The 22,966-nt window shown below is 41.0% G+C and overlaps 1 protein-coding gene across 3 annotated transcripts in view; it reads left to right on the top strand.

Annotated features, from left to right (window-relative positions):
• The window catches only part of trps1 (trichorhinophalangeal syndrome I), a 116,544-nt gene extending 94,268 nt beyond the window's left edge, over positions 1-22,276 (top strand). For all 3 annotated transcript variants that reach the window (XM_023416233.2, XM_023416235.2, XM_023416234.2), the window contains exons 10-11: positions 12,055-12,177; positions 16,918-22,276. In XM_023416233.2, coding sequence (XP_023272001.1) covers positions 12,055-12,177; positions 16,918-18,543 — 1,749 coding nt within the window. In that variant the 3' untranslated portion in view covers positions 18,544-22,276. The remainder of the gene's footprint in view (positions 1-12,054; positions 12,178-16,917) is intronic.
• The last annotated feature ends 690 nt before the right edge of the window (positions 22,277-22,966 follow it).

Below are 22,966 nucleotides of genomic sequence, written 5' to 3' on the forward strand. Positions count from 1 at the left end.
CCTCCCCCTCTTCTCCCCTCCTTACTCTTCCCCACTAGTGCTAATTGGGGAGATAAAGTCATTTGGTGAGGCTGTGTGTGCGTGCGTGCGTGCGTGCGTGTGTGTGGTATGTGTGAGGTCGTTTAGAGGTGTAATACTCTAAAGTGCCATCCATTATGCTGTATTGTTGGGATTAAACTCTTCCTTCTCATTCCCTCCCTTCTTTCCTCTTTCTTTTCTTCTCCATCGTTTTTAACATCTTCCTCCTCTTCCCGTTTTTGGCTTTCTCTTCTTTTCTCACTCTTTGTCACTCGTTTTCCTTATCTCCCTGTCTCTCTCTCTCTCTCTCTCTCTCTCTCTCTCTCTCTCTCTTTCTCCTCAATTAGGCAAATCTTGCCTGTCCAAGGACGTTTGGCAATTAAGATGTATTGCCATTGTGTGTATTAGTGCACATCCGTACCTTGTTTAAATGGAACCAATATCAAACAATTAGCTTCACAGCTGTTGCCATCAGTCCAAAAGGGAAATTTAAGAAATTAGGAAACAGGTTGTTTTCATGTCAGTGTTAACGGAGAGAAAAGATGTCAGTGTCTTTTTAGCCTTCAAGCAACCGTAGCTTATTGCTTGACAGGTTAGCTTAGTGAATGTGTTATAGACAGAGTGGTATGTAATGTCTGTAATGCAATGTCTTATTTTTTCTTGTTTCCACCTTGTTGTAGATCACAGGCATGTTTTCCAAATGGCAGAGGAGATCACTATGTGACAATTAGAGAGATGAGGAGCTTTATGTGGGTTATGATACTGATAGCTGTTGCAAGTTTCATTACTAATAACTTGTTTGTCTTATTTGAAAAGGGCACTATAATAGGAAATTCCAATAGTAGATATGGAAGACAGCTTATGGTACACATGAAATTTGGAGGCTTCAGCTTTCATTTCATATTATTGTACATTGATTAGTGAATGACGACAGCACAACTGTGTTTTTTCACTTAGTACCAAACTCCTAAGTCCCTTCTCAAAATTGAGGTAAAGGAAGTTTTGTGTTTTGACATGTGGCTACTTTGTTTCCTTGTTGTAAACATTCTGACCAGCATTTGGTATTTTAATCATTCATTTACCAATGTCCAATAATATGAAATTTGTAACGGGATAACGCATCTGTCAGGTGAAAATGCATCAGTTCAAGTTGGGTGTAGTTGAGATTGTCCTCAATTTAGATTAGGATATAACCTGTGATCCCTACATACAGAGAAAACACAGTAGCGCAGTCCTCAAACAAACAATACCTATATTCCTGTTGATGAAAGGCAATCTGTTTCTCTAATTAGATGGCACAGTTCAGTGTTTCAGGTTTCAGTATGACTCACAGTTTTCTGGCAGTGTTAATTTCAACACCTTACACAAACGCTTTGACTGTGTAGCAATACCTGTGAGTTAGCTTCTAGCCCGACAGGACCTGGACGGGTCATCGGGGTCTGTGTTGTGTGGGAATCAGCCCACTGAACCATTCTCAGATAAACAATAAAAATACAGTTGAAGACCGTTAATAAGACACTTAATACCAATGGATAAGACCACAGGTATTAAGGATGCACATCATAACAACTCTCTCTCTCTCTCTCTCTCTCTCTCTCTCTCTCTCTCTCTCTCTCTCTCTCTCTCTCTCTCTCTCTTTGTATGTTTCTCTCTCGCTCTCCCTCTCTCACTCGCTCTGTCTCTCTTTTTTCCTTTGGGCAATGGGGTGAGTTAAGGTTTCGGTGTCCTGGTTTCCACACCAGATTATGTGCTAGTCATGTATGGGTGTGTGTGCGCGCGCGTGTGTGTGTGCTTGTTGCACCAAAGTGCGTTAATGTCAACCTACAGGGCCTTCCCATAAAGACACACACACACACGCACACACACACACTCTCTGACATGGTGCTTTACTGGTCAATGTGAAGTGGGTCACAGCTCTCCAGACACAAATATAAAAAAGTAGGAAGGAAATATAATTTTAGATAAGGAAAATAACTTCTAACTAAGGAAATGCATATGTAGCTTTTTAGTTCAGAAAGTGTATTAACAGAAGCAGATTAAAACATACAACTTATCAGTTAGTGGAGTTTTTTTTTAATTATAATGGGAATTCAGCTTAATTCCTTTTAATTTTATTTTGAATATCGCACGCACTAGATCACTTTAGCTTGTGATGGCAGAAGTAATGGCTACTTCTGACCCCTCATTACAGGTTATGACTATAGTTTGACATAAATTGTCTGCAGGTAGTTTCATTAGTAGAAAAATTTGATTGTTGAGGGGGTTGTCAGTGTTGAGTATTTCACAAGAAAAAATAGAAAAATGTGAAACCCAAAATCATCTGGTGACCCCTCACCTTTATTTCAGGTCCCATTTTACTGTCCCAACCCCGAGGTTGGGAAGCACTTCTCGGATGAGTAGCTATCAGCTCTTTCAGCTCGCTATACTTTTTACTTAGTGATATCCACATGGTGAAGAAGTTGTGTAAACATAAACGGTTTCACTTCAGAATAATGCTGATTGGTTTCTGTTTCAGGTTAATTATATGAACTTGAGAAAAACAATCTAGGAGCTCTGAGGCTTTGCCCTCTGTTTCTCATTCCTCTCAGTGTATTACACGCTCTATCACTGCAAAAAGAAAAGTCCAAGGTTGAATCAGGAAGACTTCCATTACAGAGAGAAGAAAATACACACACACACCCATGCGCATGCACGCAGTATATATCATATAGTATCTTATCAAAATGATAAGTCTTAGCTTTATAGAATCAGTTTCTTGATAAACACAAACTTGCGAAACTGGATATCAGTAGGTCAGATACAGACACACACAGCGCAAAGACACACATAAATACACATTAACACACACACACACACACACACACACACACACACACACACACAAACACACACACTCCTACAAACACAACTGTGGTCTCCATTTGGTCCATGGACTCCAAAGTCTGCATGCATTCAGGCTGTTTATCAAAATTAGATCAACGTGAAACGATTTCCTTTTTTCTCTGTTCACTAATGTGCTTCTCTTGCCTTCTCTCTCACTCTCTCTCTCTCTCTTGCCCTCTCTCTCTCTCTCTCTCTCTGTGCCCCCCCAACAGTTCACTGGTTATCAGGCTTTTACCCAGAACACATAACTGTGAATTCGATGCAACCATGATCGTTTATCAAAATTAGATAAATGAAAATAGGATTTTGCTCAAGTACAGCCCACGTTTTAGTGCAAAGTTGTGCACATCGTCTGCACGGACACTGAGACGCTCACTGCTGTGCCACAAAAAGGAGCAACTACTGTATGAAGTGAACGCAGGAAGGATGAAAAGACCATTGGAAGTAAGAGGAAAAAGGGCCGGAAGAGAGTGATAGCAAAGGGTGAAAGAATGAAAGGAAGTTGAAGGAAGCAAAGTGGGCCACACTGTGTGGCCCACATCTGTGTGTGTGTGTGTGTGTGTGTGTGTGTGTGTGTGTGTGTGTGTGTGAGAGAGAGAGACAGAGAGAGGGAGAAGGGGGGAGGCACTGACCTCACTCTCCTTTTGTGCCAGGTGGAGCTGTGTGTGTATCATGATGTCATCTTGTTCCGGTGTTTTCTGCTGCTTTTCTTTAGACACTCAGCTGTCACTCTTGGTCTCTTTCCTTACTCTTTTACACACAAACACACACACACACACACACACACACACACACACACACAGAATGACAGGCCTGTTGTGAAAGCTGACACTTTCTATTTAACTCTTGCACAGAGCTGGATGTGCGTGTGTGTGTGTGTGTGTGTGTTGTAGTATCTTATTAACAAAGGATCTGGGTTGTCGTGTCTTCTGCTACCTTATCCAGCCCCTCCGCTGTGCAGAGACCATCATTGTTTTTTTATATTTATGGAGCAGTTGCATGTGTGCAATATTCTCATTGCACGAACTGCTATCACAACCCAGCACATAACACACTCATCAAGTTTCAGTTTCAACTTTATTTTGTCCCTGTGGGAAAATTTTTTTGGGGCAGCTCTTAAAAGCAACTTGCATAAAACTGAAAGAGTAAGAGACACAGCAACTGACAGCGATATAAGCCAATAAAAGGTGCTGATAGAGAGTTTCAGGCCAGCAGCATAAGACAAATGACCATCGTCATCATTATTACAGGCTTCATGGCCATCAACGCCAATCAATGGCGAGCACGTTCCTGCTGCTTATACCATCACGTTCAGGCAGAAGGCAGAAGGGAAACTGACTGGAAACATTTGTTTGTGGCTTGTGTGGTCTTTTCTGACCATGTGACACATTTTTTCAAAATCTTTTTGATAGTGACATGCAGAGATTTTACGATACCATTTTTTCCTCTTTGATACCTATTCCAATACCTGACCTAGTGAATTGGACTGATCCAATACAATTGCCCTGCAGGCTAGTGTTTCAGAGCGGCGAAGAAGTGATTTCTGAGAAAACTGCAGTTTTATCCGAGTTTGAATCTATAAGATTATGGTGTTAGGTGTTAATAAGTTTAACCAATTTCAGCCTAACCTCGCTTATTCTATATTATATCCAGAGCTCTATTGTGTGAAGAAAACGTTTCGGTCACTGTACATACGTACATGCCGTCAGGTCTGGGTCTGGGCTCAAATACTATTGTGAGTATAATTGCAGTAGAAGATCAATCCAGCATCTTAACACAGCACAGGAATCTTCCAGCTCCTATGGTGTTCACTGCATTGCTAATGTCTGAAGACGGATTTTATTCTGTGAGCCTTTCTCATCATTCGTCCTAACCGCCAGCCTTGGTTTTCAAATAGTCTCATATCATCACCAAGTTTTTTTTTTTTTTTTCCTAAAATTAAGTTACTGTAAGTTCCATCACCGCAGCATCTAGAGAGGGGAAACACTGCTGAATGTGCTGCACTGATACCATTGAGCTGGGAGTGTGAGGGCCTCTGGAGCAGACTGTTAGAGGAGAGCTGCAGGCTGTGTGGAGGGGAGCTCGAAGCAGCCGCACACTGAGCTGCAGGTCATGCTCAGTGTGGCCGGGCAGTAGGTGCTACGTTAGGACACGCACTGGCCATTTTCCGTCAAGTCAAAGTTTTATTCTACGAGTCTCTCTCAAGCTTTTCTCGTCTGCTTTCATGTGGTGTAGCAGTTTTACTGCCACAGAGCTCTAAATGACATTTTGATAAAGCCTTGATGTGCTGCTACAAAACCTGCTTGTTGATGTGACAATGTGACATTCAGTTTGCATGTTGAGAATCCAGTAGAAGGACGCTGCATGCTGAGAAACACAACAGGTTTGTTGTTTTTTTATGTGTGTTCTGCTGATAGTGTGATTGTTTGTGCTAAAGCTTACGGGTTAATGGTAACTTGTTATATTTCCTGTGGGGGAGTGTTGACAGGATTCAGTTTTAGGACTTTGCAATTACCAATTTTGCAAGCAGTCTCCAAAGGAGAATGAAACCTCAAATTGTCTGTTGTTGTTTTTTTTTTGTTTTTTTTACATTTATTTTCATTACTTTTAAACTTGTAAATCCTGTTGCATTCAGGCTAGCCGGCTAACCAAGCCGCACCACAGCCTATCAGGTTTTGCTACAGTATGTTATCATTATCCCTTTTTAAATGTCTGTTGATTCCTGAAGGGATAATTAGTCATTTGCTTGCACCCTTCACAAAGTTACAGGCGACAGGGCATTTTAAGAAGTTTGCTGCTGTACTAGTTTCTCCTCACCTCGCTGGTAATGTCATCTGAGTAGATAATCAGTAGGAAATGCAGCCTCTATTGCAGATCGCAGTTGGACTGTGTCCATTTTTCCAACTGAAAAAAAAGAAGCTATTCTCTGCTTAAAATAGAGCCGAGGGGTTCAGCTCTTAATTAATTCCCTCCCACCCACCCCCACCAAATTTCTTTTAGTTATTTTTTTATTTTTTTTACAGATTTTAGTGAATATCTCTGCTCACTTCACTTTTGCAATCTTTAACTATTTCACTGGCTTTGTACCATTTGTACTATACATTGGTTATTATTATTCAGAGTGTTGTTTTTGTGTTTCCTTGTTGAGTGAGAATATGTAGGAGAATATATTTAGAGTCGGTTCAACTTCAATTCATTCAACTCAAACTCAATTTTTCTATTAGGAGAAGCAATTTAAATGCACACAGTAGTCTGAGAGTAAACCACACAGATGGACTTCAGCAGCCGCATGCGTAACATGTACACAGACCTCCACTCACAAATAGTTGATGGTTGGTAGCACCTGTGGGGGGGGGGTCTCTCTGTTAGATTGGACCCATATGCCTTTCTCTGTGTGTGTGTGTGTGTGTGTGTGTGTGTGTGTGTGTGTGTGTGTGTATGTGTGTGTGTTGGATGGATTAATTTGGTGAATCTTTGTCTAAAACTATCCCTGTATGTTTGCACAGGTCTGTCTCTTCATCTCTTTTACATCTGTGTGTGTCTGTGTGTGTGTGTGTGCGCACTTGTGTGTGCATGTGTGTGTGTGTGTGCATTAGGAGAGAGCAAGAGACTGATCCAGTGTATAGGATATTGGACTTGGCAGTATGGAATTTAGTTAATTCCTCCAGCTTGTCTTCTAGCTTGATTAAATAATCGCTGATTTAATGCAAGTCAGTGCATGTATCAGTGTAAGTGTGCGTATGTGTGTGTGTGTATGTGTGTGTGTGCATGGATCTCTGCTTGTGTGCTTGCGTCTGTGTGTTAAAAGCAGGGCTGACTTACTCTTTAAGTGAATTAAATGTAATTTCATTTTGAAAGACTTTGTTTAGAGAGCCCTCTTTTTTAATTTATTTTAGACCGCAGGGCGCCTCAATCTTTCTTTCTTCTCTTTCTCATTCCATCTCTCCCTCCAGTTCCCCCTCTTTTTCTCTGTCTATTTTAACATAAAACTGCCAGGACTTCAGCATCTTTACATTTGAAATGTTTGTGTGTTTAGTTTTCTTTCACCATGCTCATTGCGCAATAATGAAAAATGTGTTTTGTTGTAAAATTAAATTACTATTACAAAAATTTGAATCCTGTAGGAAGAACGATGGTCCTCCCATTCATGGTAATACACATTACTGAGGAATGCGAGGTGAGTCCTTGACAACAAGATATTTTAATAAGCTTGGAGATTAACACAAACTTGAATTTTATTTTCCAAATGGATGTAAAGCATTTAGAAATACAGCAGCTCATGTGCAGGCCACCAGTCTGCCTCATCAAATTAATTCAAGTAAAGATACACCACCAGTTTAAAGATGCCACCGCACATTGGTTGCAGATGGCAGCTGTAACATCAGGGGTAAAGAAAGTAAATTTGAGGGACCCAGTATTGCTAAAGGACCAAGCCAGTAGATGCTTATCTGTTCAGGCCAGCTCTTCCATAAAGATCTAAAAGACCGTGAGTGTAAACAGTTTGTATAACATCTGTAAATTTATGGCTTCAAGAGAATCTCTGAGTGGACTGAAAGCCACAGCTGAGCGGTTCAGCCACTGTGTGGTTGCACCATATGTTCTGATGTTGAATAAAAATCAGATTCTCCAGAATGGAGTTATAATTTATTAGTGCATTTTATGAGTAGAGTCACGAAAAAGTCACTGAGAACAGCCCATAACTTCTGTTTGAATTTAAAGGATAGCAATCACTTTAACCCATTTAATGGAAAGTTGGCATGGCAGCATAAACCCATAAAAGTCTGAAACAAAATTAAAATCAGGGAATTGGAGTTGATCACAAACACGGAAGGGAGGGAAACATGTAGTATAAAATGTAGTCCATTTTCAAAGTGCATATTTTCCCAAATAAACAACAGTCAGGTCGTGTAGGCCTCTTTTATGCATTCTTGCATCAAATTTACCGCCACAAGGGCAAAAGGGCTCTCACTCAGAGCTGTGGTGCATTAGAGCAAAGAGGCTGACCAAACTGATTGTGAAAGTTATTAAACCAGTAAATGCTGTTTTATTTGCAGCCTGCCACTGAGTAGATTGTACACTTAATTTCTGCTGGCCTTTTCATGGGCAACATGGGACTGATAAAATCTGCAAATATTGTAAACTTGTCATTGTTATAATTCTGATGTACACTCATTGTTTATACTGATCTTTTCTTCAGTAGATCAAATCTTTTATCTACATATTTGAGCACTCCAGAAGAAGGAGATTCCACATGACTGTGTGTTTTATTAAACAGAAAAATAGACATCTATCAGCTGCAGAGAACAGATTGACTGAGAGTACAGCCTGGGGATAATAGAGCAGTGTTTATGTTGGTTACTCAAATACACTTCTTACTGAAGAAACTTAACTTTGTGTCTTAACATCAAACTTTCGTTTATTTGTTGGCTCAGACTTGGCTTGATGAGGAGGAAGTTAATAAAGAGTTTAATTTCCTGACTAATGAACGTGTTTGTGTGTGTGTCTCTGTCTTTGTGTGTGTGTGTGTGTGTGTGTGTGTGTGTGTGTGTGTGTCTGCGCGCGCGCACGCCTCTGCATGTAAACACTGTGTGTGTGTGTGTGTGTCAGAGGGCGTTGTCGGTGGTGCTAATTGAACGGTATCATAGGCCGCAGATAAATAGATGTCATTAAGACCCTGAGCTCTAATTACCAGCAGCCCTCCTCTGCAAGCTGAGGTGAGTGGGATAGGCCAGGTATCAGTAATCAATCAGGAAATCATGCACTGATGCACACACACACACATTCTGCAGGTACACACGCTGCAGGTACACACCGAGCACACAAACACAGTTACAAAGCCACCAAGAGATGTACTTACACGTAAACCTATGTTAAAGTGTGTAAATATAGAACTGTAGTAAGAATGTGGGTGCTGATGTGTGTTTGTGTTTGTGTGTTTGTGTGTGTGTGTGTGTGTGTGTGTGTGTGTTTGTGTGTGTGTGTGTGCGTGTGTGTGTGTGCATGTGTGTGTGTGTGTGTGTGTGTGTGTGTGTGTGCGCATGTATGTAAGCAAGCAAGCCATGTGCCAAGCCAACCAGCTGATGATTGAAAAGGAAGTTTGAGATGGTGAGCCAAATTTTGTGTGTGCACGTGTGTGTTTTGGAAGGTGGCGGGGGCTATTTCTGTACTTTTCTGTGTAATTGACACTTGAACCTCTCTCTCACACAAACACAAGCTCAGTCACACACACACACACACACACACACACAGACACACTGTGCTATCCTTGTGGTGTAGTTACAGAGTAGCCAAAACTCCCTCAAGCGCACACACATATACACACACACTTCTTGGATTGCCTCCTCTCATCCAAATCTAGCTCGCCTTCATTAGCCAGTGGAAGCAAATATTTTCAGGTGTGTGTGTGGTTGTGTGTGCGTGCGTGCGTGTGTGTGTGTGTGTGTGTGTGTGTGTGTGTGTGTGTGTGTGTGTGTGTGTGCGTGTGTGCGTGTGCATGCGATGAGGGGCAGCTGTGGGGCCATATGTGAGTGATTTGGGTGCTCGGAGGGAAACTGAATTCTGATGACAGACGCACTGTTTGGCTTGCAATACTAGACACGCACACACACACACACACACACACAGACACACACACATGCACACACACACACACATGCACACACACAGAGGGAGACACAGGAAGCGTGCATCAATCAATCACCTGGCTCTTGTCTCTCTACATGTGGTGACCGTATGGTGTGTGCAACATACACACATAGGCAGACACACACAGACACACACTGACTCCTGCTCCATGTGCCACTCTGAGGATTTGGTCATGGAAGTGTTCTGCTGTCTGATGTCAGACAGACAAAAACACATGTGCTGCAAATACTCAGATATTAGCTCAGGTGTTTATTACATACAACATTATTGGAAACAGGATGTTTTTATTATACGCACATTGAGACCGAGAGACAAAGTTTTTTCCCATATAAATAAACACATCTATGTTCCTTTGTATTAAATCTTTGAACAATCTAAAACTTTGATTTTTCAGCCTGATCCAGACAGTATGAAGAATGTTGCTGTAAATGTCTGTTTATGATCTAAAATTACAGCAAGGAAACAAAGGAGCCATTAAACCGCTTTTCATTGGCAACAGAATTTTATGTCTAATCTTTAAACACTGTCGAGTACAGATGTTTAATCACTTCCTGATCTGCTGATATTTTGATGCCCATATAATTTAGAGGGACCAACAACCTTATATGTGTGCACAACGCAGCGCATTAACTTTTGTTCGAACATTTAAAGGTTGGGTGAATTCTGCAACTCCTCTATCTAGGATTAGAAATTGAACAGTAACTCTTTAGGAACACTACTAATTCATTCTTACCAGAAGTACACAAAACAAACAAATTGCAATCTTAAAATGCACCGCATGATTCAGGCAATATATGTGCATGTATGTGAGAAATGTAAAGTGGTTAATCGGCTGTGATCCTTGCAGTACATTTGATTGCAAAATAAACTAAACATGCTTGTGCCCACTGGGCTCTTCTGATTTTAGCTGGCAGCATTAAACAGATGCTCAGCGGACGTACTGGTAGTGGCTCCATCTGTAGCTGTGAGACTACAGAAAGCCTGATTGAAGTACAGTGCTCTTTTGTGGAAAGTTAAATGTTTTTAACTTCTAGCACTGGGTGCGCTGAGCCCGAAAAAAAAAAAAAAAAAAAAGCTAAGCTCTCAGCGCTGTCATGAACATAAAACAACAAGAAGGCAGTGCTGAAAGGAGAAGGTCCCAGTGGACACAAAGTCCATGATGGAGGGAAGAGGGAGAAACAGATTGGGATAACAGAGAAAAAACAAGACAGAGGGAAAGATGGCAGACGCACAGAAAATGCATTGTGGATTTTAGTGAGCCATACCATAAGCACAAACTGTATGCAGACATTTTCAACGCAACCATGGTCGGATCATCATATGGTGCCACTGCGATGGTCACACAAAAGACAAAAAGGAGACAATAATGCACACAACACACAGGTCAATTAAGAGTAAAAAATGAAATGATGTTATCTTTCGACCATACTGCATATATACATCAGTGAAAAAGAAAAGGAAACTGAGCAGGGATGCAACAGGATTGGAAGAAGAGAGAGACTAGGAGGAAATTAAGATGGGAAAGCGGCAACGCTGAGATAGAAACTTATAGAAGAGACAGAGAGAGAAAAAGAAATGGTTGGATAGGCAGGCCGATACAGAGAGAATAGACAGACTCACGGAGAAGAGAGACGAGGTATGCTGTCCTCTCAGGGTCATAAAGGTGGTGAATGGGGCCAGAGACTTAATGGGATGGAGAAACGTTGTGATTGGCTCATTACTGTGATGGAGCACGTTGCCACGACAATTGGCCTTTTCACCCCCACCCCCTCCACCGTTCCTTGCACACACTACTTTTCTATGCACCACTGCTCCGTGAACTGCAGAGGAGTGTGTGTGTGTGTGTGTGTGTGTGTGTGTGTGTGTGTGTGTGTGTGTGTGTGTGTGTGTGTGTGTATGAGACTAATACAGTAAAAGTCAAATACTTGCCGTAAAGTACCTGCTGCAGTTCAGATAAACATTAAAGCACTTTATGCTACAAGGTGAAAGCGTAACTCATCTCTTTGCACATCCGTCGAGTAGTACTTGACAAAATTACTGCAGTATCTCACATCTGTCTTGGAAGAGCCCAGGTTCTCTCCGAAACATCGTCACGCATATAAAACACACCAGTTATTTAGCTCACCCAGATCATTTTTATTGCACTAAAGTATGTTTTGGTGTTTTTATTAACCTTGGTCTATACAGAGAAAATCAGTGGAGAGGAGAACAGGGTTCTCAATAGGATTTCCCATTAGGCATGATAAATGAGAGCACATCATCTCTCTGCCACCAAGCCAATCTGTTTCCCCTCTCTCTCTCTCTCTGTCTCCTAACCTCACTACCAATCCATTGTTCTTGAATGACATGAAAATTAAAAAGGTATCAAAATTTATTTCCACATTTTCTTTTTTTTCCATTTCTTTTCTCTCTATGACTTGGCACCTTTCTCCTCCTGCCTAAGTTTCTTACATCCATCTATATTTTTACTTTCACTCTCTAATGTTGTCTCTTTTTCTCCGTCCACAGCGGCGCAGAGGTAGCGGGGTCTTCTGTGCAAACTGTCTGACCACCAAGACATCACTGTGGAGGAAGAATGCTAACGGAGGCTACGTCTGCAACGCATGTGGTTTATACCAAAAACTACATTCGGTAAGTCATGAACAGGCGTGTGAACAGATGCTGTGTCTGCACCAGCTGTAAATTACACCGCTGATTACTCTAAACAGAGTGGGAGACCTGTGAGATGAATAGACAAACCTGTACTGTAGTTGTACAGAGGTTATTCCAGTTTTCTTTCAAACAAATTAGAGAAGCAATGAGAGGACAGCTTTACACTTCTAAAGCGCTTTGAGTGTAGCAAGACAGACAGGAAAGTTAATGTAATACCTACAAGTGAGCTGAAACTCATAGGTGTATCATCGTACAAATTAAATTCACAGTCCTGAACCCCTCCTCCTCTCCACTCATAGAAGAGCTACGTATTCTCATAGTCATAGCGGTTGTATTGGATCAGGAAACCCAGCGCTTATTTTATAGACTCCGTGCTATGTTCTAGTACATCTACAGGGTGGGTTCGACCACTAATTACCATTCCTTCTGTCTGGTCAATTTGCATACTATGCAAATTAAATGGTGCATACTGCAGAAAAATTCTTGTATATATTCTGTGAATCCCGCTGTGAAAAAGTAATATTGTGGAAAAAGTATATTTGATTTGGTGGGTGCTGGGAGTTACAGACCATTTCAGCAGTCACAGTGAGCCAGTTCCACGGAGTGAGAAATATGATGGAATGAATCAACTTTACCATCTAAGCCTGGGGAAAGTCTATGGAAATCCCAAATTTAATTAGACTGCATGAATTACAGATGAGATAAAGACCCAGCCTGGAATTTAGCAGACTTCAGAATACTGAGCTTCCTTACCTCAGATATGTTTTAAGGGGTTTAAGCTAACTTAACACTTCAATATACCTCTTTAACTGAAGGGTTTACAAATATTACCAGTGTAAAATGAGCCTTCAGAGCCTTAATGTATATATATTTAGATTCATGTTCACATATTGGCTTTTGAAAAATGAGCTTGTAAAATTTCAAAATGAACAAAAGTGTTTCGGTCTAATAAATCACAGTGTTAGTAAATGCATCAGTGGGGTGACTGGGTTACAGCCCAGGCCACTGTGCTGCAATTATCGAATGGAGTTTTAAAGACCTTTTAGAGGATGACAAGCTATCGCATTTTACTCCTTCCTGCCCCTGCGGACGTCCTTGGTCCAACCCGTTCATCTCATCTGCTGCTCCAATCACGTTCCAGCTCCCTCCACTCTTGGCAATCTTCACGACAACCATATTTTATATCCCATAATAAAAGTTTTATACGCTCTACACACATTATTAGAGAGGATAGCAGCTAGTAAAACACTTGAGAGTGAGAGAGGGGCAGGGAGAGTTATGAATAACGAGGGAGAAAAGGTAGACGTCGAGGGAGGGAGGGAGGGTGGGAGAGAAAGAGAGAAAGACAAACAAAGAGAGAGATGGGGGGACAAAGAAAGAGGAACAGATGACTGTTAAGAGTGAGGAGAGAGATAATGAAGGTGGAGGGTGTGTGTAAAGAGTGAGAGATGGAGGGAGACAGAGATTAGGAGAGGGGACATCTGAGAAGAGAAGGAGAGAGGGAAAGATGGACAGATAGGGAGAGAGTTATGTGCACCGCCAGTAACGCAACCCAGGTATTATATCAAACCCAGCCTACAACCATAAAAGTGTACAACAGTACAGCTACCGTGTGTGTGTGTGTGTGTGTGTGTGTGTGTGTGTGTGTGTGTGTGTGTGTGTGTGTGTGTGTGTGTGTGAGAGAGAGACAGAGAGAGGGAGAAGGGGGGAGGCACTGACTGTGGTTGGTGATTTGGGTGTCTTACATACTCAGGATTATACTCACAAAAATCCTTTAAATGATGAGCATCTTGCCATTCATGCACATATCCTGTTAATTAGACTGCTGCCATTATGAAATATCTAGCATGAATTAAATGAACAAATAAATCACCGACTTATCTCCAGAGACCAATGATCCATTCCCCATACCGAAACATATCAAACATCACGTAGTCTCATCACCCCCTGTGACCTAAGAACCACAATGACCAGCAAGGTAAAGAAGAGGAGGTCATTTAGAGACGGACCAGGAGGAACGACAACAAATGAAAGGCTTGAACAGGATGTGTTAAACGTCTTACCAAAGCAGAGAGAGTGACAGTAAAAGACAGAGGACGTGTAGCAGGCGGAAAGAGACAAGAAGAGGAGAAGGGGAACAGGAGAAGTAGAAAGACTTGTGCAGTTTCCAAGTTCTATACAAAATACTAACTGTAGAGAACGGCTCAGGTGGTAGAGCAGCTTTGCCGCCGATCCCTGGGTTGATGGTTTGATCCCCAGCTCCCCCGGAAACCGGTTTTCTGTCATGCCAAATCAAATATGCGGATGGTGATCCACTGTGGCGAGCCCTCACAGGAGCAGCAACTACTACAACATACTAACTGTAGAGAATAACAACTAATCTTCATAGTACACTGTTTTTGCAGTTGGTATACAATAAATCATCATTCTGTATTGTTGTGTAACACAAGGGAGTGATACATTGTTTTCGCCAGTGGGTGTGTAAGATGCCACTGCCAGTCCCTCTTATCAAATACACAGCAAAATGTTTTTCTGAATGTAGTAGTTTTTTTTTTTTTTCCGAGCTGTTTCACTATCATCCGCAATTTCCCTTTGTCTTTTCTGTGCGTTGCATTGTGGGACAATAGTGGCCATCAATAGCACACTTAAGAGCAAGGGTTTGCTAGCATGTATACTGACTTCTGAGTGGGCTTTCTTTTATCACCTCAGCGGTGTGAACAGATCAAATCCTGCTTAGAATTAGTCATCCTCCGTCATCCTCTGTCCCTCCAGCCCTCCCTCCTTCCTGTTGTTTTTCCTCTGTATTTCATGTCCCCTCTCTCTCTGCCTCTTCCTCCTGTGTTAACCATATATTACTCTCCCCCTTCCCTCATTTATCTCACCTCCTTCTCTTACTCTTGTCTTTCCATTTTCTTCTCTTATTCTCCTCACCCCTCTTTAGGTAGAAACACAACCACCCTAGGACTAAAAAAATAACAAGAAAAAATTCTGTGATTTGACTGACAAGTAGCAGTGACTCTGGTCTGAAATTTATGTGCATTATCGTTAAACCACAGGGTTGGGCCTCATAAAGAATTTTTATACGACTAGTTTGGACACAGAAGTTGGAGTTAAGATTGTTGATTCGTGGTCAAAATGAATGTAGTAATAGTTTCCTTGATACACCCCACACACTTTGTCTTTACCTTACACATAAAGTGAGAGAAACATATTCTCAGTCACTCGTAACCATAAAGATATACAGAGGGATAAATCATTCTAGTCATAAGAGGTTTGTTGCTTTTTTTTTTTTCTTTAAATAGAATCACCCTGTCTTTTTGCTTTTCATCCAATTAAACACCTCTTTAATTCCTCCATATTGCTTGGTCCTTCTCTGTGCATCTTTGTGTGATTGGTTTTCATCTGCTGCGGTGCTTACACACACATACAGCAGAGAACTTCAAGACATACTAATCACTTCAACCTCCATGGCAGTGTAACTTTCAATAAACTGGGAGTATTTTTCAAGCTTTGAAAAGCAGTTTTCTCTTTATGTTGAATTTGATATTGTTTCCAGTTAATGCCGTTCTGAGGTCAGTATATGATGTGTAGAGAGGAGGACTGAGTGAAGTTGGTTCTTCAGTAATGAAAGGATAGCAAGTCATTACTTTTGAGATGAAATGTGGACTCTTTACTCTCTTTAAACTGCTCTGTTTATTTTACTTCCAGGAAAGAAAAATAATTTGTCTGGAAATGTTTTTGACCGTGATGATTTTTTTTTAGCACATATTTAGGAATAAATCATCAAAAAGGTTTCATCATCTTTCATAAATCTTTATAAGTTCTTTATTAATCCCAGTCGGAAATTGAATAAGTGAGAAGTGCTTCAGAAATTGTGTGTTGCGGATGTTACTGAACAGTTTTTATTATTTGGAATTCTGCTTGACTTCTACCTTATTAATGAAAGCACTGTGTAAGGCTCTTACACAGTGCTTTCTTTTACTTTTTTTTTTTTGTTTTTGTTTTGTCTTATTTTTTTTTTGTTTTTTGTCTAGTTTGCACTTTTTATAACTAAATTATAAGAAGCTACCACATAACTTGAGTGAAAGAGATTATGTGATGATAGTTAAGGCATGAATGAAAGCATATGTACATGTTTGTGAAAGGATCTGTTGAAAAGTTGGAGCCAAAGTTGAGCCTTCAGGGCAAACTCAATTGACATCAGATGTAAGTGCTCCCCCTTGTGGTGAGGGCAGAAACCACAGTCCTCGGGAGTGCTGGATATGTCTTTTTTTTTCTTAACATGTCACACTTAGTTAAGCTTAGGTCAAATCCATATGAAATGAGACATTGATTTGCTTTTTTAGCAGTCTTACTTTGTAATAATTGTTAGAAGCAGTAGCTACAGTTGTCAATCTTCAGTCAGTTTTAGTGCAACTCTTCTATCACTGATTCGGTCCAAACAGGCAGTTTGTTGGCCTGAGGTTGAGGTCAGATCAATACTTTGTATTTACTCAATTGTTACAGCTTCTGTTTTATGATGCAGTTAATTTAATTTCACCAGAGTCCGATAACGCTGAACTCTGTATACTTGACATTATTAGTCAGGTCACACAACCGACCTTAAATAATTTATGTGGCAATCTCTATCAAAAAGAAAATTGATCACCACATTTCATATTAAATGTTTACTAATCTTTTTGTTTTTCCATTTTCTTCTGTGTTGTCTTCGTCTTCTAGACACCGAGACCTCTAAACATCATAAAGCAGAACAACGGTGAGCAAATTATCCGGCGCCGAACCCGAAAACGCCTCAACCCCGATTCCCTGACGTCCGAAAACCCTGCCCCCAAGCAGCAACGAATCACCAGTGAGGAGCGCATGAATGGGGAGGAGTCAGACCGAAGCTGTGCATCAATCAAAAACCAGCAGCCGTCCCCTCGCTCACGTTCGCCCCGATCCACTCAAGCCTTTTTAGCCAATCAAACATTGGAGATCCACAGACGCATGCCTCCTCTTCTCCTCCCCTCACATCCCCCCTCCTCGCTGGTAGCTGAGGGCAACGGGGGCATCGCAGAGGGAGGGATAACATCAAAGGTGGAGGGGGGTAAAGGAGGAGGGGGATCAGAGAGAGGCAGTCCGATTGAAAAATACATGCGTCCATCCAAACCGTCTAGTTATTCGCCTCCTGGTTCACCCATTGAAAAATATCAGTATCCTCTTTTCTCCTTACCCTTACCATTAACCCTCTCGCCTGATTTGACCCCTGAGTCGGATTGGCTCAGATTCTGGACCAAGTACAAGATGGCAGCCACCTCTGGGGTTCCTGGTAGCATCAGTAATCTAAGCAGCCCCGGTAGCCTTGGAAATAACACTCATTATCTCGGTGCAATGGTGACCCCAGTACAGCATCATCAGCAAAGCTACACGGTGCCTTACTGCGCCTCCCCCTATTCTCCTCTTCCGCCGCCTCCAGCTCCTCCTCACTATCCTCCTCCTCCTCTTCATCCACAAACCTCCTCCTCATCGTCATCGTTAGAAAATGAGGCTCCTTTGGATCTTGCAATAAGACAACGAGATACAAGTGCTGCAAATGCACACATTTCAACAAATGGTGCTGAGAGGAGAAGGCAGGAGTCGCCTCTAGCTGAGAGGTTGAGAGAGAACTGGAAAGGAGAGAAAGATGAGGAGGAGAGGACTGATGAAGGAGCGAACCAGAAAGAGGAGATAGGAAAGGAAGAGAAGGATCATTTGACAAAAAGTCGGTCGAGTGTTTCATCGAATCGCACAATGGTGGAAGTGGCCACACAGGATGACCTGACCAATCGATGCATCCACTGTGGGATCTACTTCCTAGACGAGGTCATGTATGCCCTGCACATGAGTTGCCACGGCGACCAGGGACCATACCAATGCAGTTTTTGCCTGCATGTGTGTGTGGATCGCTATGATTTCACCACGCACATACAGAGGGGCTTACACAGGTACACAGACAAGACGTCACAACAGAAGGGTCACACGCAAGACGGCAAAATTCAGAGCAGCCCTGTGATGTCAGAGCGCGACTCTCGAAGCGCGACTCCAGAGGAAAACAAAGATGGAGGTGATCAAATTGAGATCACACATGGAAGTGATGATGTCGTAGGAGTGTGTCATGATGATCGAGCAGAAGAAATTACAGGCAATGAAGCCAACGATGATGAAACGGGAGCTGAAAAGGAGGTAAGAGTAGAGAGTCATGACAAAACAAACCAGGAATCAGGAGGCGAAACGGTGTCAGACAGTAGCGCTGACATGTCAGAAACCATGGAGGTCACAACTGTTGCTGAGACTAAACATGTAGATGAGAACGCAGAGAGTAATTAATCTGATGCCTTTGACTGACACAAACCTTTAAGAACGCCTTTCATTGGATGAATAAGCTGTATGCCTTCATGTTCCTGGAGGCTAGCTCATGTCAAAATGGGCCGATCCTGGGCACTAAATGGAACACATCCTTATGCTGGAAGCACTCGGCTGTCAAATGGTCAAAAATCATTGTAGGATCCCGCTGAACTGCTGCAGGGACAGTTTGGAGAAATAGCCTGAATCCTCTGTTGAGTGACGGCCACTTGACAGCTCTGTGGCAAGTATTCAACAACGGAGTCCGGGCATGCAGCTGAAATCACCTTTAACAAACAGCCACTTATGTGCTTTCCATATAAGAGGATTGGAAGCTCGACTGAGAGTTGGACTGGTCTCATTTAGGATGAGTTTGAGGAGCTCAGCACTTGCACAGCCACCATACAGCAGAGCAAAAAATTAAAAAAAAACAAACAAAAAAAAAAAAACATGCTAGAAGCAAAACACTTAATTTGAACTGAACTAAGCTGATCTGTTATGCACCATGCTAAACTGAACCCCGAGCTGACCCAAACTAGTCTGAAGCATCATTCAGACTGTTTTATCTTGGTACAACCAGATCTGATCTGGTAAGAATGACTTTGTTCTGAGAGTTTTTAACTGTTTTCCCGCTGTGCAAATGGACCCAAAACCAAAAGTTATTTTGAAGAAGGGGGAGTCCAGAGTTAAACCAGTTTGTTCTGTGCTGCAGTTCAGCTGGTGTTACATTGGTACAAAAGGATCAGTTGGTTTCTTTCACTCGTGCCCTGTTGTTACTGAAACTGACTGTGTTCTTGGATCGATGCAAAATCACCACAGCTGCAAAGTGGTGCAAAATGGGAGACTGAATGTGTCTGATTTGACCGTGACTTTTTAAGACTGCTTAAAGCCAGTTTCAACTGGTAAAACCGGTGTCATACCGGACCGAAGTGTTCTCTTCATCCATTTGGATCGAACCAAGTGACATTATTTTCTACCTTCCTCCGTGCCATGATACTAGCTACGTGCCTGGCTGCCTGCCTAATAGAACAACCATCTATTAACCTGCTTAACATTTATATTAATAATAATAATGGTAATAATAATAATGATGATGTTATAGTTCAAAACATGCAATTTGCTACACTTTCCTATATAATATCTTATTTTGTAAAGGCAAATAATGCTTTTTTGCAGGATATGGTACTATTAAAAATTAGTCTATTTGCGATTTTTTTTTTTTTTTTCTCCCTTGTTTTTGAGCTATTTGTTGTTTGGTTTCTTAAGGAGACTCGTTACATTGATAACAGCCGTCTAACAGAAATGGTACAGTAAAAGAGGGGGTTGTGTGTATGTGTGCATTTGTGTAATTGCGTTTCTGTGTGTGAGGATCAAAGGATGTGTCCGTCCCCAAACGATGATGTAAACATAATGAAGGCTCGCGCTTGGTTTTTCAGTCCTCAGGGGTCACACATGTTGCACACCAACCCACCTGTTTCATAGCATGTGACACATCATTTTTACATGTTTAAATGGTTTTAGCATGTTCTCTTATATATGTTCTTATCATGTTCTTTATGTGTTATTAGATCAACATGGTCTTAGTATGTAACTTTTTTTTTTTCTGTATGTCTTTTAAATGTTGTTAGGTTACATGGTTTTATAGAGAGACTTTGGAACTTAGGGAAAAAAACCCTAAATTTTATCAAAATGATCAATTATTTGGGTTAACTGTATAAACTCCTGCTCTGTATTGTGTGTACAGAGCCTCCTGCCTACAGTGTTTTATTCAGCTGATATCATATTGCTGAGAGTTTGGTAGGTTACCTCTATGTAGCGTATGTTAGCGTCTTATAAAAATCTGCAAAATAAGTTGCCTTTTCTAGGGATGGGAACTGTTACTTGTTAGACCTAAATTATACTGAAGAAATCACAAGATTGTAAAGTTACATTTTATAATTCATTGAAGTAAAATGATCATGTTTGTATTCAACTCCAACCAACCCATCACACTGATTTGCTATTTATGACCCACTTCAAATCCATCTTCTAAACAAGGTTTCCACAACTGAGCTTCGCTTTAAATTAAATTTTGCATTCTCATAGTTTACTTTTGTCATTGAGAGAGTTGTGACCATCAGGTCCTTGAAGTAACACGGTGGCCATCTTGTTTATTTTTATAAAGAAAGAATGACTTCTCCAGCCTTGCTGCCTTAGTTGCGAGAAAACAAACAAACAAAAAAAATCACCAAGAGACTCCTTTGAAAGAAATAATAAAAGGCTGAATGAAAATGAAAGACAAGAAGTAACAAGCTAAAGAGTGAGAAAAATATTTTTCTATGCTTATCCAAAAGACATGAATGAAAAATATTCCGCCTAGTGCCTGGTAACTTGTACAGTTTTTCTTAATAGGTTCGTCTGTCTGTCTGTCAAAGAGTTATGAGTCATGTCACGCAGAAGCTGGACAAACAAGCTGCCAGCTTGGTTCCCACGCACCAAGTTATCAGAGTCATCGATTATATTTCATTTCAGCCTAGCTGTCCGATTGGTTTAGGTACCTGTTCAAACGGTCATGTGTGCATTTTCAGCCCGAGAGAAAGACCCTTGTGTGCTTTAAAAAAATGTTGGTCACTAGTCACCTATCTTTCATTTTCACATGTACTGTATGTACACTACTTTGTAGAGATGTTGAGACTTATGCCTTGGTTACTTGTTTGGAAATTGAAGATGAATTATGGCATGCAGTCATACCAACAGTGTGCCTGTATCATTCTATAGTGTTATTATTACTACGGAGGAGTTTATTATTAACACATTTCATCAGTTTTTAGGCGCTTAACTTTTGTCAACAAAAGATCAAATATCATTATTTTTGAAACCAACAGTGAGATGAGATTTCTTTCTTGCAGAAATTTGAACACATCAGTGTAACAAAGTATAAAATCAGATAAATTCTCTAGTCTGCTAAGAACTCAGTGGAGCAGTCAGTGTGTTGCGGGGTGCTGGTTGCAGGTTGATACCTCTGGTGCTTAAGCCTTGAATCCATCTTACATATATATACTCTGTAATTGGAGGCAGTAGAGATTTTTCAGTCTTTGGAATAATTGATATGATGTACAGTATATAAACAAAGCGTCTCAGTTTTTGTTCATATGCTCAAGGTATATTGCATTTGTGTCGTACCTTAACAGCAAAAAAAAAAAAAGATAAGAAAAGTCGCATGAAAACGCTAAGAAACCTGCAAACTGTTGGTGCAACATATTTCCATTGGCGTTGGAAGTCTGGCTCAGACATCTCACTGCTGCTGTATCAATGAGGAGAAACCAGTCTATTACGCAAGTCTGCCATCCTTGTATCTGACATGCAACCCACTCTGTTGTCAAAAGAGTTTACCTAATACCTTTATTATGTATAGCTTCATTATCACCCCTGTAAGTGAAGGTGTCCTAACTCCATTAGTTACATGGTTTAGAAGTGCTTTTATCCTGAAGTTTGCCCTTTAGTGGGTGAAAGGTCCTATCATTCGAGGACTGATGAGGCAGATTCAAAGAACAAAATGTTAAAAAAAAAAAAAAATCTGTTTCATCAGTTTTTATTCAAAAAATGAAAAGCTGGTTTGAATTGTTTTTATTCTAATTTCTAGTTTTTAAAATGTACTTATTTTGGGCTTCTCTTAAGGGGCTACTAGCATAATACAAACTGTTTACATTTGCAAATGTAGCAAAAAAAAAAAAAGAAAGGAATGAAGCATTGCTTTCCTAAAAGACAGAACAAAGGGAAGGATGGAGGGATACCTGCTGAGATGGATGGATGAGTGCCTATGAGGAATGAATGGAGTGAAGGTGGATAATTAGAGGGAGGGTGGGATCAAATTAAACTTGCAGTGTCTGATGAAAAGAGGTTTAACTGAATTATCCATTCATCCCCTCTCTTCTGTTTAGCTTCTCTTTACCTCCTTTCAACATGGCTTTTATCTTTCTCATCTATCGTCTATCATTTGACACATCCCTCCCTGTCTTTTTTTTTCTCTCTCCACCTGTTCTGCTATCCTCTGCTGCTCATCTCTCATGTATTCCTCCACCTTCCTCCCTCCCTTCTTTATAGATGGAAGTAATCATGAAGGTATTCTCAACTGGTAGTGGGGATTCGAATGGAGGTAGATGAATGGGTTATACCGTGTGATTTATTAACTGACAGGCACCTATCTGCTTATGTTGACTTGGTTTAGGTTGACTTTCTCTCCTACTTGAATGGGCTTTGGGTTTGTGGAAAGGAATTGTTACCAGCAGCAAAACTGTCGCTGAATTGGGTTCATCCCTTTTCAAACGGGAATGAGATTTGTTAAGAATTCAACATTGATTCTCAATCTTTTTGAAGAAGTTCTTTGGTAATGGTTTTCAAGGTTTTCACTGGATTTCCAAGAAACAGT

Source organism: Seriola lalandi, unplaced genomic scaffold, assembly GCF_002814215.2.
Source record: "Seriola lalandi dorsalis isolate HSWRI2012SDOR001 ecotype SW California unplaced genomic scaffold, Sedor1 jcf7180002054562, whole genome shotgun sequence".
NCBI lineage: Eukaryota > Metazoa > Chordata > Actinopteri > Carangiformes > Carangidae > Seriola > Seriola lalandi.